General features: G+C 43.5%; 1 protein-coding gene and 1 non-coding gene across 2 annotated transcripts in view; one reads left to right on the plus strand and one right to left on the minus strand.

Moving 5' to 3' along the window:
• Positions 1-1,290: 1,290 nt before the first annotated feature.
• Positions 1,291-1,360, minus strand: TRNAI-GAU (transfer RNA isoleucine (anticodon GAU)). Its single transcript has one exon. It is a non-coding gene; the product is annotated as a tRNA-Ile (tRNA).
• A 4,599-nt stretch (positions 1,361-5,959) lies between these two features.
• Positions 5,960-12,388, plus strand: part of LOC118075231 (cation channel sperm-associated auxiliary subunit beta) — a 49,414-nt gene continuing 42,985 nt past the window's right edge. The window contains exons 1-4 of the mRNA XM_060282938.1: positions 5,960-6,675; positions 8,511-8,571; positions 9,294-9,394; positions 10,062-10,221. Coding sequence (XP_060138921.1) covers positions 6,490-6,675; positions 8,511-8,571; positions 9,294-9,394; positions 10,062-10,221 — 508 coding nt within the window. The 5' untranslated portion in view covers positions 5,960-6,489. The remainder of the gene's footprint in view (positions 6,676-8,510; positions 8,572-9,293; positions 9,395-10,061; positions 10,222-12,388) is intronic.

Consider the following 12,388-nt stretch of genomic DNA (forward strand, 5'->3'; position numbering starts at 1 on the left):
CTATTAGGAGTCACTGTGAGGGAACTTGAACTCTTCCAACTGTCATCCTGTGGAACCCAAGATAAAAGCAGACAGTTGGTTGGCTCTCTTGGAAGTGGGAAAGATGGCTCAGCAAAACTGATACAGCCTTGGCAAAGAAGGTACTTTAAAATGTGAAGTGGTATAGAAATGGTTTAAAGAAAGAAAGAAATGCTTCATTTGGCCACAAGATAATGTCAAATATGGCACCCCTGTGCCAATAATAGGCAATGTAGCAATTCATTAATCTGATGAAGTATTCACTTTTTCTGTTTAATGATAATAATGATATAATTATCTATATAATTATAATTATAATTACAATTACAAGTTGCCAATATGGTATAGTGATTAGAGTGCTTTCAGGGGCGTAGGAAGATAGGGGCGGTGGGGGCAGCGCGCCCTGAGTGACACGATCCCAGGGGTGCTATTGCTGCTGCCTGCCCCGCCCCAAAACGCACTGCTACGTCACTGCGCACGGCGCCCCCACCCAAAACGCACGCCCTGCCCCGCCTCCAGAACGCCACGTCACTGGGGGCAGCGCGCCTGCTCTCCGCCCCCAGTGGCGGAGCATGAAGCTCCACCGCTGAGTGCTTTATAATATTAATGTTGTAGGAAGGACAAAGATATTCTTTTGCATATATTGAGAGTATTAAATAGATCTTTGTTATTACTTTGGTTTTATCATTTTGCTTGAGGCTTTCAAATGAGGTTTTTTTAATGTGAAGACCCATATTTAGCTTTCAGTTGTTCTACCATATGTCTTCGTTAAAAAAAGAGGAGATATGGTGGTATCTATGGTTGAGTATCTATGGTATCTATGGTTGAGTATTATTGCTGCCTGTTCATAAGAAATGATTTGATCCTGCACAAACCAGTTGCTTATAGTTTAACAAAGTAGTCCAAATTTTTTAATCTATGTTTCTTTTCTTTTAAATATATTTATTTATTTATTTATTTTTAACATTCATATCCTGCCTATTCATTTGAGACCCACATGGCTGCTATTGACTGTATGAAACAAACCAACAAACCAGAAAACAAAAGAAATCCAGGCATACAGATCAGGAATAGGGAATCTTTGTTTCTCCAGTTGACATTAGACTTCAGCCCCCATCACTCCTAGCGATGGCCACCGGTCAGATGAAGTAGTAGAGCAACATTAGGAGGAGTACAGGTTCCACATCCCTCACAGAATCAAAGATTTGTAGAGTTGGAAAGGGACCCTGGGGATCATCTAGTCCAGCCCCCTGCAATGCAAGCATATGCAGCTGGTTCATACAGGGATTGAACCTGCAACCTTGGCATTATCAGCACCATGCTCTCACCAACTGAGCTATCCAGCACAGAAAATAAATGAACAAATAACAGCAAAGCAAGAAGGGGCAGGAGAGCGAACAGTGTCGGTGATGAATCAGTCACAGGTGTTGAGCTGATTTTTTTGCTCCCTCTACAACATAATCCTTAAATCCAATACTTTACTTTTCCCCAGTGGCATGAGTTGCAGCCATTCACATGTAGGCAAGGCATTTAACTCAGGAGTGCATTTGCATACCTTCCAACATTTCTCCGAGGAAAATAGGGGGACGTTCCGGAATCAAACCAGAAACCCAGACGGCCTGTGCAAACCCAGGACTGTCCCTGAAAAATAGGGACACTTGAAGGGTCTGCATCTGGGGTGGGAACTAAATCTTATTTCTGCCATAGGTGAACCCAGTGTTTGGAACAGGAAGCAGGTTTCAGCTTGCAGTTTCCGTAGCACCTAAGGGGACTCTTTGATGACCAAGCATGTTACTCTTACCTGCATCCTTGTTGTCTTCCTTGATCACTGTATATATTGTGTGACTATTGGGGGACCAGCTTTATATATAGCTTTGGATTAAATGCACATTTATATTATTTTTACATTTACAGATGGCACTGTAAGCAGATTATTTTATTTTTACATTTACATTTACAGATGGCGCTGTTGCAGCTTTCTCTTGTGCTTGCAGCTGTTTTACAACTTTCATCAGGACTTACCTACAATGTAAATGGTAAGTTGTATTTTGCTTCATTTCACCTTCCTATTCTTGCATACGGGTTAGTTACTAGTGCACTGAACCTTGCAGCCATGCATTTGCACGGGACCCCATAAAGATCAGAACTTTATTTTGTCCAAGTGATGATAGGGCCCACCTTTAAAAGGGAAATGTGTGCACACAGTTTTGGGAACTGAATCCAGGATTTTTATTTGTTTTACTGCAGCAAATTCAAGAAGCTTCTTTAAAAAAACAAACCAAAATATTAAAGAGGAAGATATATTTGCTAATGATGTTAAATGTGTGTTGTCTAGGAGTCAAATGAGCCACCGTGAGAGAGCTTGGGAAGATACTGACAGAAGCACAAAGGTTAATTTGGTTGTCCAAACCAATGTGGTCTAGCCTTGCTTTAAAGCAGGCACCCCCAAACTTCCGCCCTCCAGATGTTTTGGACTACAATTCCCATCTTCCCCGACCACTGGTCCTGTTAGCTAGGGATCATGGGAGTTGTAGGCCAAAACATCTGGAGGGCCGTAGTTTGGGGATGCCTGGTTTAAAGATTACCATAAATATATTATTTATTTTCTTATTGCTCACCCTAAACCCCATGTCTCCCAGTACAACTTCCTTCCTGAAACTGCTAATAATATTGAATGTTGTTGATATTGTTACTACCGTATTTTTTTAAATTTATAACTCACAAACACAAATGCTAACCATTTCAGTCCACAATTTCATTTTTTATTTGAGTTTCAGTATATTCTAGTTCTGTAATATCATATTTGAAAATATTAGTGATCAATATATTTTTTCACACTCAGTGCCGGCCAATTCGAGTTTTTCTTGCTACACAGGAGATGAGCGGAATATGTCATCTAAGACAATTAAATTGTTTCTTTCAAATCAAAGTTTGGTAAGTTTACAGTACTGTATTTCTAGTTGCAATTGAATGGAGAGTAGTAGCTCAGCAAAAAATGTATTTGTATTATGGCAGTGGGGAATAACTCGCCAATACACCATTCTTTGGTTTGGCAGAATTAGCTAATCAATTCTTTTAGCTACCTCTCCCAAATTTAGGAAAAGGGAAGGAGAAAGTAATTAAAATAAGGGCACGGGCGTTGCTAGCCGCTTTGGCACCCAGGGCGTCAAAGCGGAGGCACCCCCCGGAGGCGGGGTGCTGCTCCGCAGCGTCATGACGTCACAATGCGCGGTCATGACCCCCTCGCTGGCACGCCCCTCAACTCCGTCCAGGGAGAGCGCACGCCGCAGCAGGAAGGGAGAGCGCGCGTTGGCTGAGCAAGCCCTGCAGCGCCTAGCGAGGTTTTCGCCGGCCGGCGGCCGGGACCAGCTTGCTCCCTCAGCAGACTTGCTCCCTTCCTGCTGCGGTGTGCGCTCTCCCTGGACGGAGTCGAGTGGCGGGCCACCGAGGGGTGTCACAAGCGTTGCCTCGCTGGCCCGCCCCTCAACTCCACCCAGGGAGAGCACGTGGCAGCAGGAAGGGAGAGTGCGCGTCGGCCGAGGGAGCAAGCCGGTCCTGGCAGCTGCCGAACGAAAACCTCGCAAGGCGCTGCAGGGGCTTGCTCAGCCAACGCGCGCTCTCCCTGCTGCGACGCGCTCTCTCCCTGGATGGAGGTGAGGGGCGGACCAGCGAGGGGCGTCACGCCACCCACAAGCGTGACACCACCTTGCGTGCGTTTTGGGCCAGGGCGCGTGTTTTGGGGGCGGGGTGGGCCGGCATGATGGCGGCCCGCCCCCACCGCCCCATCTTCCTACACCCCTGAATAAGGACATGGTACTATTACATAAATACCAACAACAGTAAGAAAGAACTCATCGCCAGTTCACATTATGTATAACGATAACCATTGGTGCATAAATCATAGAAGTTCATTTAAGTTCTCCAAATGTCCAGATAGATAGCCACAAAAAGTTGATATCTAGATGACACACCGTATTTTTCCATCTATAAGACGCTCCCTATTTTGGGGGCCTCAAAATTTAGAAAATAGGGAGGGATTGAGTTTTTGGGGAGGGTTATTTGGGGGAGGGGAATGCCAAAAATCGCTCACCTGCCAGAATTCAGCACACAACTGAGTGACGCGAGCGGAAACTACCTATCAGCTCGTCAATCACCGCCAGCGGCTGCCAATCACACTCCTGCTTGCTGCGGCATTGGCAGCTGTCTATTGGTTGCCGCAGTGACAAGCAGCAGGGCTAATGGTGGCGATCAAGCAGCTGCAACGCAAGCAGTTGTGTGCTGCATTCTGGTGGGTGAGCAATTTTCGGGATTCCCCCCTCCCCCAACAATCAATGTCGAAAATCACAAGCCCAAGATTATAAGTGGCAATTGTAAGCGACACGAGTGGTTGTGTGCTGCGTTCTGGCGGGTGAGCGATTTTCAGCACACACACACCAACAATCAAGCAGCCAATCGCCGCTTACAATCTTGGGCTTGCTCCAAAAAACCCTCAGCACTACCCATGTATAAGACGAGCCTAAATTTTGAACCTCATTTTTGGGTCAAAAAAGCTCATCTTATACACAGAAGAATATGGTATGTTTAAATAGATTGTTAGCTGTCATCACTAACTGAATCGGAAGCGGTTAGAGGTTTAGCTAAATGGAGTGAAATATTATAGGTTGTTCAGATTCCCCTTGGATCCAGCAAAACCATATGCTATGTAAAGAATTTTTACTTTAGTTATTGGCATCAAAACAAAACAAAGCATAGTATTGCAGTTTGTTTAAATAAACAATAACAGGGTGTTCTAGCTTCTGAACTTGCTGCAGCTATGAATATAGCCAGGTAATTTCTCTTACGTGCTGCAGGGCAAATGAGCTTGGAATCAGGATTCTCCCTTTCTACCCTCCTGCCAAATGGACAGCATGAACTTCATGGAGCTACACTAGCTCAGGGGTTACCAACCTTTTTTTTTTTTTTTTTGACCAGTGGGCACATTTTGAATTTGAAGGAAGTACTGTGAGTGCCAATCACAAAATGGCTGCCACGGGGAGTGTGGCATAACACATCCTGGCAGCTGTGGGGGCATGGAAAAACACAAAATTAGACACAGTACAGCCATTGCTGCTGCTCCCACCCGCTTCCTGGACAGCCTCCCCATGGTTGGCAAGCAAATAGGATGGACCAACAGGCAAGAAGGGAAACCATCCCCGCCAGTTCTTCCCCTGTGCAAATCCTTCAAAACCAACCAGATTGTGAGGGGGCATTTTTCTTCTTTTGAGATAAAACTTAAAATAAAAAGCCACGGACCACCAGGCTTTTTATTTAGTAGGCACAATGGTGCTCAGACCCTCAAAGAAAGGCCCCTGTAGATGCTGGGTTAGCGATGACAGGAAGGGGATTTGGGGTGCAAGAGAAGGTAAACTTAAACATTTTAGGCCTTGCCTGAAGAAGTCTCTCCCCTCACAGTTCTTCCTCCAGGCACAGCTCCATTCTGAGGACTCCCAGGGCTGAGGGGTGAGGCAAGACAGGTGGAAGAAGGCCTGGCCTGATGAAGAAAGCCTTGCCAAAACTGCCTCAGGAAATTGTCAGGGATGATAACAAAGGTCAACCTTGATTGCCCATTTAGAAAGGAAGAGGAAGGATGGCAGGAAGGGGATTTGGGGTGCAAGAGAAGGTCAAACTTAAACATTTTTGGCATTTTGGCAAATTAAACCATCTAGGGCCTTTTAAATGTCTCTGTGGGGGATTTATTGTGGGGTTTTTCAGGTATATTAATTGGATAAATAATGGTCATTTTCTATACTTTAACCCTAAACCTCCCAATTCTCAGTGGCACTTGCCCATGCCACCCAAAAGCAGGCAAAAATCACTTGAGAGAGGGCAAGGGCAAGTTGTGTCATGTGGCGGTAAATTAATCAACGCAGAGTCTTCTTTATAAACAGAATAAAACTTTTACTTGAAGAAAATAAACTTGTTCAAAAACAGCATAGTTAAAGAGTATACACAGAGTGCTCATAGCAGCTATCTTAGTCCTCAGAGAGGCATATTCTTTAGTTACTGATTAACTGGAGTCCTGGAGCCGCTCAGCAACAGCTATACATTAACATACTGAGCTGAGACTGACTCTGATAGAGACTGCATTACAGACTGACGCCCAGAGAGGAGATGGCTACTTTATATAGGGAGAATGAGTCATCACTCAAGATGAGTCACGTGTCACGATGAATTAGCAATTTACTGTTAGCAGTTACAGCTAGCAGGCTTGAAATGATTGTGTAGGCCTTGTAGGCCGTGCCTAGGCCTTGCCTGCTTCTGCTCTCAATAACCTTTGTTGCATGACAAGTTGTCCCACAAAAACAAGGATTTCTGCCCACCTTTCCTTTATGACTCCCTAAAGCCTTATTTACTGCAGCTTCGCTTTTGAAATCAATGCAGATTGCCATTTAAAGTTTTAATAATGCTGGATGTTGTGGATATGTGCTTCGTATGTTAATCCTGTGTTTTTTCCCCCTGTTAAAGATTGTCCGCTGTCATTTGTATAATATTAATAAGCCTGACACCGTGGAAAACAGACGGAAGAATCTAGTTCTTTTTACTTCAGCTGGTCTTGCTCCCAGCATCCAGATCTTCAACAGTACCTACTCCAAAGTCTTCTACTTCAAAATGACTCGGGTAAAACATTCCGGAAGGGTTCATAGCACATTATTTACATGCAGAAGGTCCAAGGTTCACTCCAGTGTGGTGTAGTGGTTAAGAGCGGCAGACTTGTAATCTGGGGAACTGGGTTCACGTCTCCGCTCCTCCACATGCAGCTGCTGGGTGACCTTGGTCTAGTCCAGTGTTTCTCAACCTTTTTTGGGCCAAGGCACACTTGTTCCATGAAAAAAATCACGAGGCACACCACCATTAAAAAAGTTAAAAAATTTAACTCTGTGCTGCCCTATATTGACTATATAATTATGACTGTAAGAAACACTTGCCAATTGCTGTGTTGGTTGCAATCTCCTGTAATAAGGCTTCACAAGCTGCTGATTTCTCTGCCAGCACAATCCTTTGCTCAGCAAGTTTCAGGTTGAGCTCATCCAGCCAGCTTCTTTAAGTTTGTCTAAAACCACCCTCCCGTGGTGGTGGCTGTTGAGAGCTGCGCTCGCCCCGCATCGTGACCCGGCCGGCTTCCTTTCCGGCGGGTTAGAGTTGGTTATTGGCAGCCGCCAGGCACGTGACAATGCAAATCGCCCTTCTCGTTGCCGCACGTCGCGGCACACCAGCCAGCGTCTCGCGGCACACTAGTGTGCCGCGGAACAGTGGTTGAGAAACGCTGGTCTAGTCACACTTCTCTGAAGTCTCTCAGCCCCACCCACCTCACAGGGTGTCTGTTGTGGGGGAGGACGGGAAAGGAGATTGTTAGCCGCTTTGAGACTCCTTCAGGTAGTGATAAAACGGGATATCAAATCTAAACTCTTCTTCTTCTTCTTCTTCTTCTTCTTCTTCTTCTTCTTCTTCTTCTTCTTCTTCTTCTTCTTCTTTCTTCCCTGACTATTTCCAGTTAAAAGGGATCAGGTAGCAGGTGGTCACCTCTGCCTGAACTCGGGACAGCTACTGTCACCAGAATACTTATTAAACAATGCCATAACATTAGGCTGGAAACTTACAGTGGTCCAGTGTGTAGCCCAAGGACCGCATGCAGTCCTTAAGACCATTTTTGTTGGCCCTCAGCAACATTTGACATCCCTCAGCCCTTGGCTGCCTTCCCAAAGCCAGCTAAGTGAGGTGCTGGGTTTGGGAAAGGAGGTGCGAAGGCTCTGGCAAGGTCCTATTACCTATTACCTCCTCCTTCCCGAAGCTGGGAAAGTGCTAACTGCATCAAGGCAATGTGTGGCCCATGAATTACATGGTTAAAGTACTCTTGCAGCCCACTTGGTGTGAAAGTTGAGCCGGCCTAAGCTAGATTAACAAACAATCTGGTTTGGTTTAAGGCAGGTTCCTGGGGTGGATCTGCACTCATGGTTTTAAACATTATTTTTAAGGGCTACCTGCAAAATTTCATCTTTGGACCTTAATGTTTTGTACATATATGTCTGCCATACTTGGTTCTATTTGGGATAAAAGGGTCTTTTGGGAGTAAAAAGAATCAGAAACCAACAAGACTTCAAACTATAATATCAGTTACTTCAGGCATTTCTTTAGAAAATTATTCAATTGAAAGGTATCTGAAAAGCTTGTCAGGCTTTTCTTTTAAAAATGTGTTCCAAAGCCGAGTGATAGGTTTCTGTTGCACGATAGAATTAACATTTGAAATAATTTTTGTTAGTACTTCATTTCATGAACATTAACAACAAAATACATATCAAACCACTGTGAGAAACAGTTCTTAAACTATGAGACTATCAGCTACGAAAATTCATAATGGGATTATCAGTCCGCACAGTAGTTTACCTAAATGTATGTGACTCTTCAAGTATTTAAGACTAAAAATCTTGGGTTGCCATCCTTTTTTTAAACAAAAGGGAGGAGGTGTGGATTCGTGGAGTATTGAAATCCAACGAGAAGAGTTAACATATAATACAGGTGAGAGATTTATAATTTCCACTTATTTATCCTCACAGGCTATTGATGCTTCCTTGTGTTGTTGTTGCTGTTTTTGTACTCCCGTAAGGTGGTGCCATGTTTTTCATTTCAAAAGAAAATTTTCGCACAAAATCCTGTTAGCAGGGGGGAAATTTGAAAACTTGGTAGTGAGCATTTGGCACAATCTCAAGTGGTGCATAAGTAGTATACCAATTTCAGTGGAGAGAAAGCCAGTTTCAGGATAATGTATATTGCACTTTTTTTGACTGTGATATTTTTGTAACTCAATCTATTTGGTGAAGGGTGTGTTACAAGTTTGAATAGAAAAAAAATAGAAATATAAATTGGCCAGAAAAAAATATAGGAAGTCAATTGAAGAGCAGTGCACCATCGTAGGCAACATTTGAGAAGAGCACGTAGGCATCATCAACTTTGGCGACCGCTCGTAGCCAAGTAATATTGATGTAAGCATACAGCAATATTCGCTTGTGTCTATCTACAAGTGGAATGGGTTTCCACTTGTGCAAGGAGTCTTTGCCCCCTGTGGACGCCTGACATTTGCTCCAGAGGGTTTGGATGTGGGGATTGCAAGAGGGAGGAGAAAAGGAAACCATGTTGTGCGAGCAGAGGCCTGTTTGCTTGACGTTGGATATCAACCATAATACTTGTGTACTTATATGACTAATCTGTCTCTGTCTTTCTTGTACATGCCATTGAAACAGATGTTGCTCCAATTGAGGAATGGTTTGTAAAATTTAATATGCATCATGGTTTAAATATGTTCACTACTACGGGAACCTTGTTGGATGTTGTACGAGGTACGTCATAGCTCACATGGAGTGTATGCGGTTTTGCAAGTAATTACGGTCTCGTGGATATTAGCATGGTGGAAATTAGGACGGACCTTAAGTATAAAGTTTTCTGAATTTATTCATATGATATGGAACGTTTTATTTATATACCACTTTTTTGGCCCAAAGGCTCCAAAGCAGTAAACAACATTGATACATATGAATACAAAAGAAATGAACAATAAAACTGCAACACATAAAATATGTCAATGGAAACAAAATATAATACTGGCAGGATTTCCAATGGCCACCATCATGAAAAACAAGAGTGTCCTCTATGTGTGTGTGTGTATGTGTGTGTGTGTGTGTGTGTATTCTACTAAGAACAGGTCTAAGGAAGGTAGTCGTTATTTGAAGCAGTCTCCTAGTAGTCTTCAATTTCCAGCAGACTTAGACAACCTCATCTCTTCTGTATACCTTTGCCCACTTCTCTATTTCCCCCTACCTTCCACCACAGTGATGACAGCCCCAACTCCATCCCCCATCCCAACCTCAACCCTGGACCAGGCCCATAACATCCCATACTCACATCCAAGGATGTCTCCATAAATTTCAGAGATAGTCACATATTGCCTTCACTCAACTGTATTTTCTTTTTAAGTAAAAAACAGAAAGATTTTTTGCTTTCTTAAACATTAGTTCTCTCTTGCAGATCCTCTTCTTCAGTGGTATTTGACCCTTGGTGAAGAGGTGGATGTTAATGATACATTGTCTGAATTAGCCGATATCAAAATAGCAAAAAGTCCTTGTGCAAGTGATGTAGCAGTAATTGGTCTGATCTATAGAACCAGAAATATAGGTAAGTATCTTGCATTTTTACATAATTAGCTGGTCCACCAGCTTCATTTTCCAACTGGGTAAAGTAGGATGTAACATTTTAAAATAAGTATACTTGTTTACTCAGAAGTAAGTCCCATTGTGTTGACTAGGGCTTAATCCTATACTTGTTTAGGAGTAAGTCTCATTAAATGCAGTGGGTTTTACTTGCGAATGCATTTGTTACAGTTCTACTGCACGTGAGTGTTTTGCAACTAGCTGTTACCTGTGAAATGCTGGCTCCCTGTGCAAACGTGTCCCCTTGGGGAACATTGTATTCCAACTCTACAATTCTAGGTCTATTATTTCAGGTCAGTAGGGATGATGGTAGAAACACTGCTTCTAAAGAGGACTTGCCCGAGATTCAATCTGGATAGATTACCACCTGGAAATCATGAGTCCACCTTAGAATTCACATCCCAGCAAATTCCTTTATGAGATAGTCTGAGGGTTCAGCACTGCCTCTGTTCCTATTTACTTTTTTTTCCTTCTAAAATTTCCACTCTCCAGTAGGGTTGCCATATGTCCGTAATTTAACTGGTGAAGATAGCGTCCGGGGGGATTTCGGAAAAATCGGCAAAATGTCTGGGATTTTGAGCTCAACAGCTTTGAGTTTCATTAATTCCTAAAATAATTTGTGCTCAATAGCTTTGAGTTTTCCCCAAGAAGCTCAGCAACTTTTACTTCTAGAAATATGGCAACCCTAGGCAGCAGGGAAAGGCCTTCTTGCTGCCATGTGCTTTGAAAAGAGTAGAGGAGCAAGTTCCCCTTGAGGCAACAGGACTGAGGACATTCTGTTGCTCTCAGAGGGCCTTGTGCAGCTTTCATGGGCAATTCCCTCTCAGCAATTAAAAAGTCTTTGGTGTTGTTGTTGTTGTTTTGGCTATGCATTCAGAATAGAGGGAATAATTGACTTCCGGTCTACCGCCATTGCAGATTGGCGGGGAATCTCGAGCTCCGAGACTCCCAGCCCAGTAAAGGAGAGGGGGTGCCGCGAGAGCAACGCAGACCCCCAGAAGAACCCCAGATTGGGCTTTCTGGGGGTGTGGAGATTCAGCCGAGCCCCGAAGCTGATCCTTTGCCCCCCCCCGGATAGCTCTTTTTTTCAAGAACTCCCGAGAGTGGGTGAAGTGGAGCCATGGGCTCTTGAAGTGTCTTGCTACCTATGCTGAGCAAAGCTCCGAGTCGACTGTCAGCTGAGCGGTGGATTCTTCCCAAATTCAAGAAATAAGAGCATCTGGACCCCGTGAGTAGAGAAATTTAAATTGGATTTTAATTTGGACCGCAGAAAGGGCTTAAAAATTCATGGAAGTCGGTCTTTTCTGCTGCGGTAAAAGTGAAAGTAAGACAAGCGGCTACAGTACAGCCAGAAAAGAGTCTTAAAAAAAAAATCAAAGCTTTTAAATCTGGACTTATAAATTCTCCTAAAGTCAGGGCAAAGGGAGAAGGGACACTTACCTACATATCCCGGAAATCTGGATATAACTAGCTTGAAAATACACCGTAATTTCCTCTGAGAATGGACCCCTGGGGGGTTCAGCCAGTCAGCCTCTGACGTCACAATGGAGACTGCTGAACCAGTGAACTGTTGGACTCTCGTTTCCTTTTGATTCTTTTTGAAGTTCCCTGCAGCAATCTGAGCTGCTGGAAAAGACTTTTTAAAGCTAACTTTGGAATTATCTTCCCTGTATTTGATATTTAGAGAAGTGGAGCATTTATTACTGCTGTTCTACTGTGAATATAATTGACTGTAATTGAGACATATTATTGGGCACATGCCACCTGCTGGTCATTAGAAGGAACACTTGCTGTTTACTGCTCCCTGTTTGACCTTGAAGTGCAGCTGCCTATCCAGTGTTTTGACTATGACCGAGAAATTAAGGCTACAACCCAGAAGAGGATCAGGACAAGATCAACAAGTGACAGCTTCCCAACATGAACAGCTGCTAGCTGCATTAGCAGATATTAAAACTGCAGTAACGTCAAATACTGCTGAATTAAAAGCAAATTCTTCAGAAATACAGGCGGTTTTAAATTACCTGGAGAAATTGTATGCAAGTGTAAAATCAAATGCAGAAGGAATTTAGAATATTCAACAAAATATTGGCACTGTGAGTAAAGAGGTATAAGAGAACAAGGTCCAGATCCAA

Source organism: Zootoca vivipara, chromosome 1 (genome assembly GCF_963506605.1).
Source record: "Zootoca vivipara chromosome 1, rZooViv1.1, whole genome shotgun sequence".
Taxonomy (NCBI): Eukaryota; Metazoa; Chordata; class Lepidosauria; order Squamata; family Lacertidae; genus Zootoca; species Zootoca vivipara.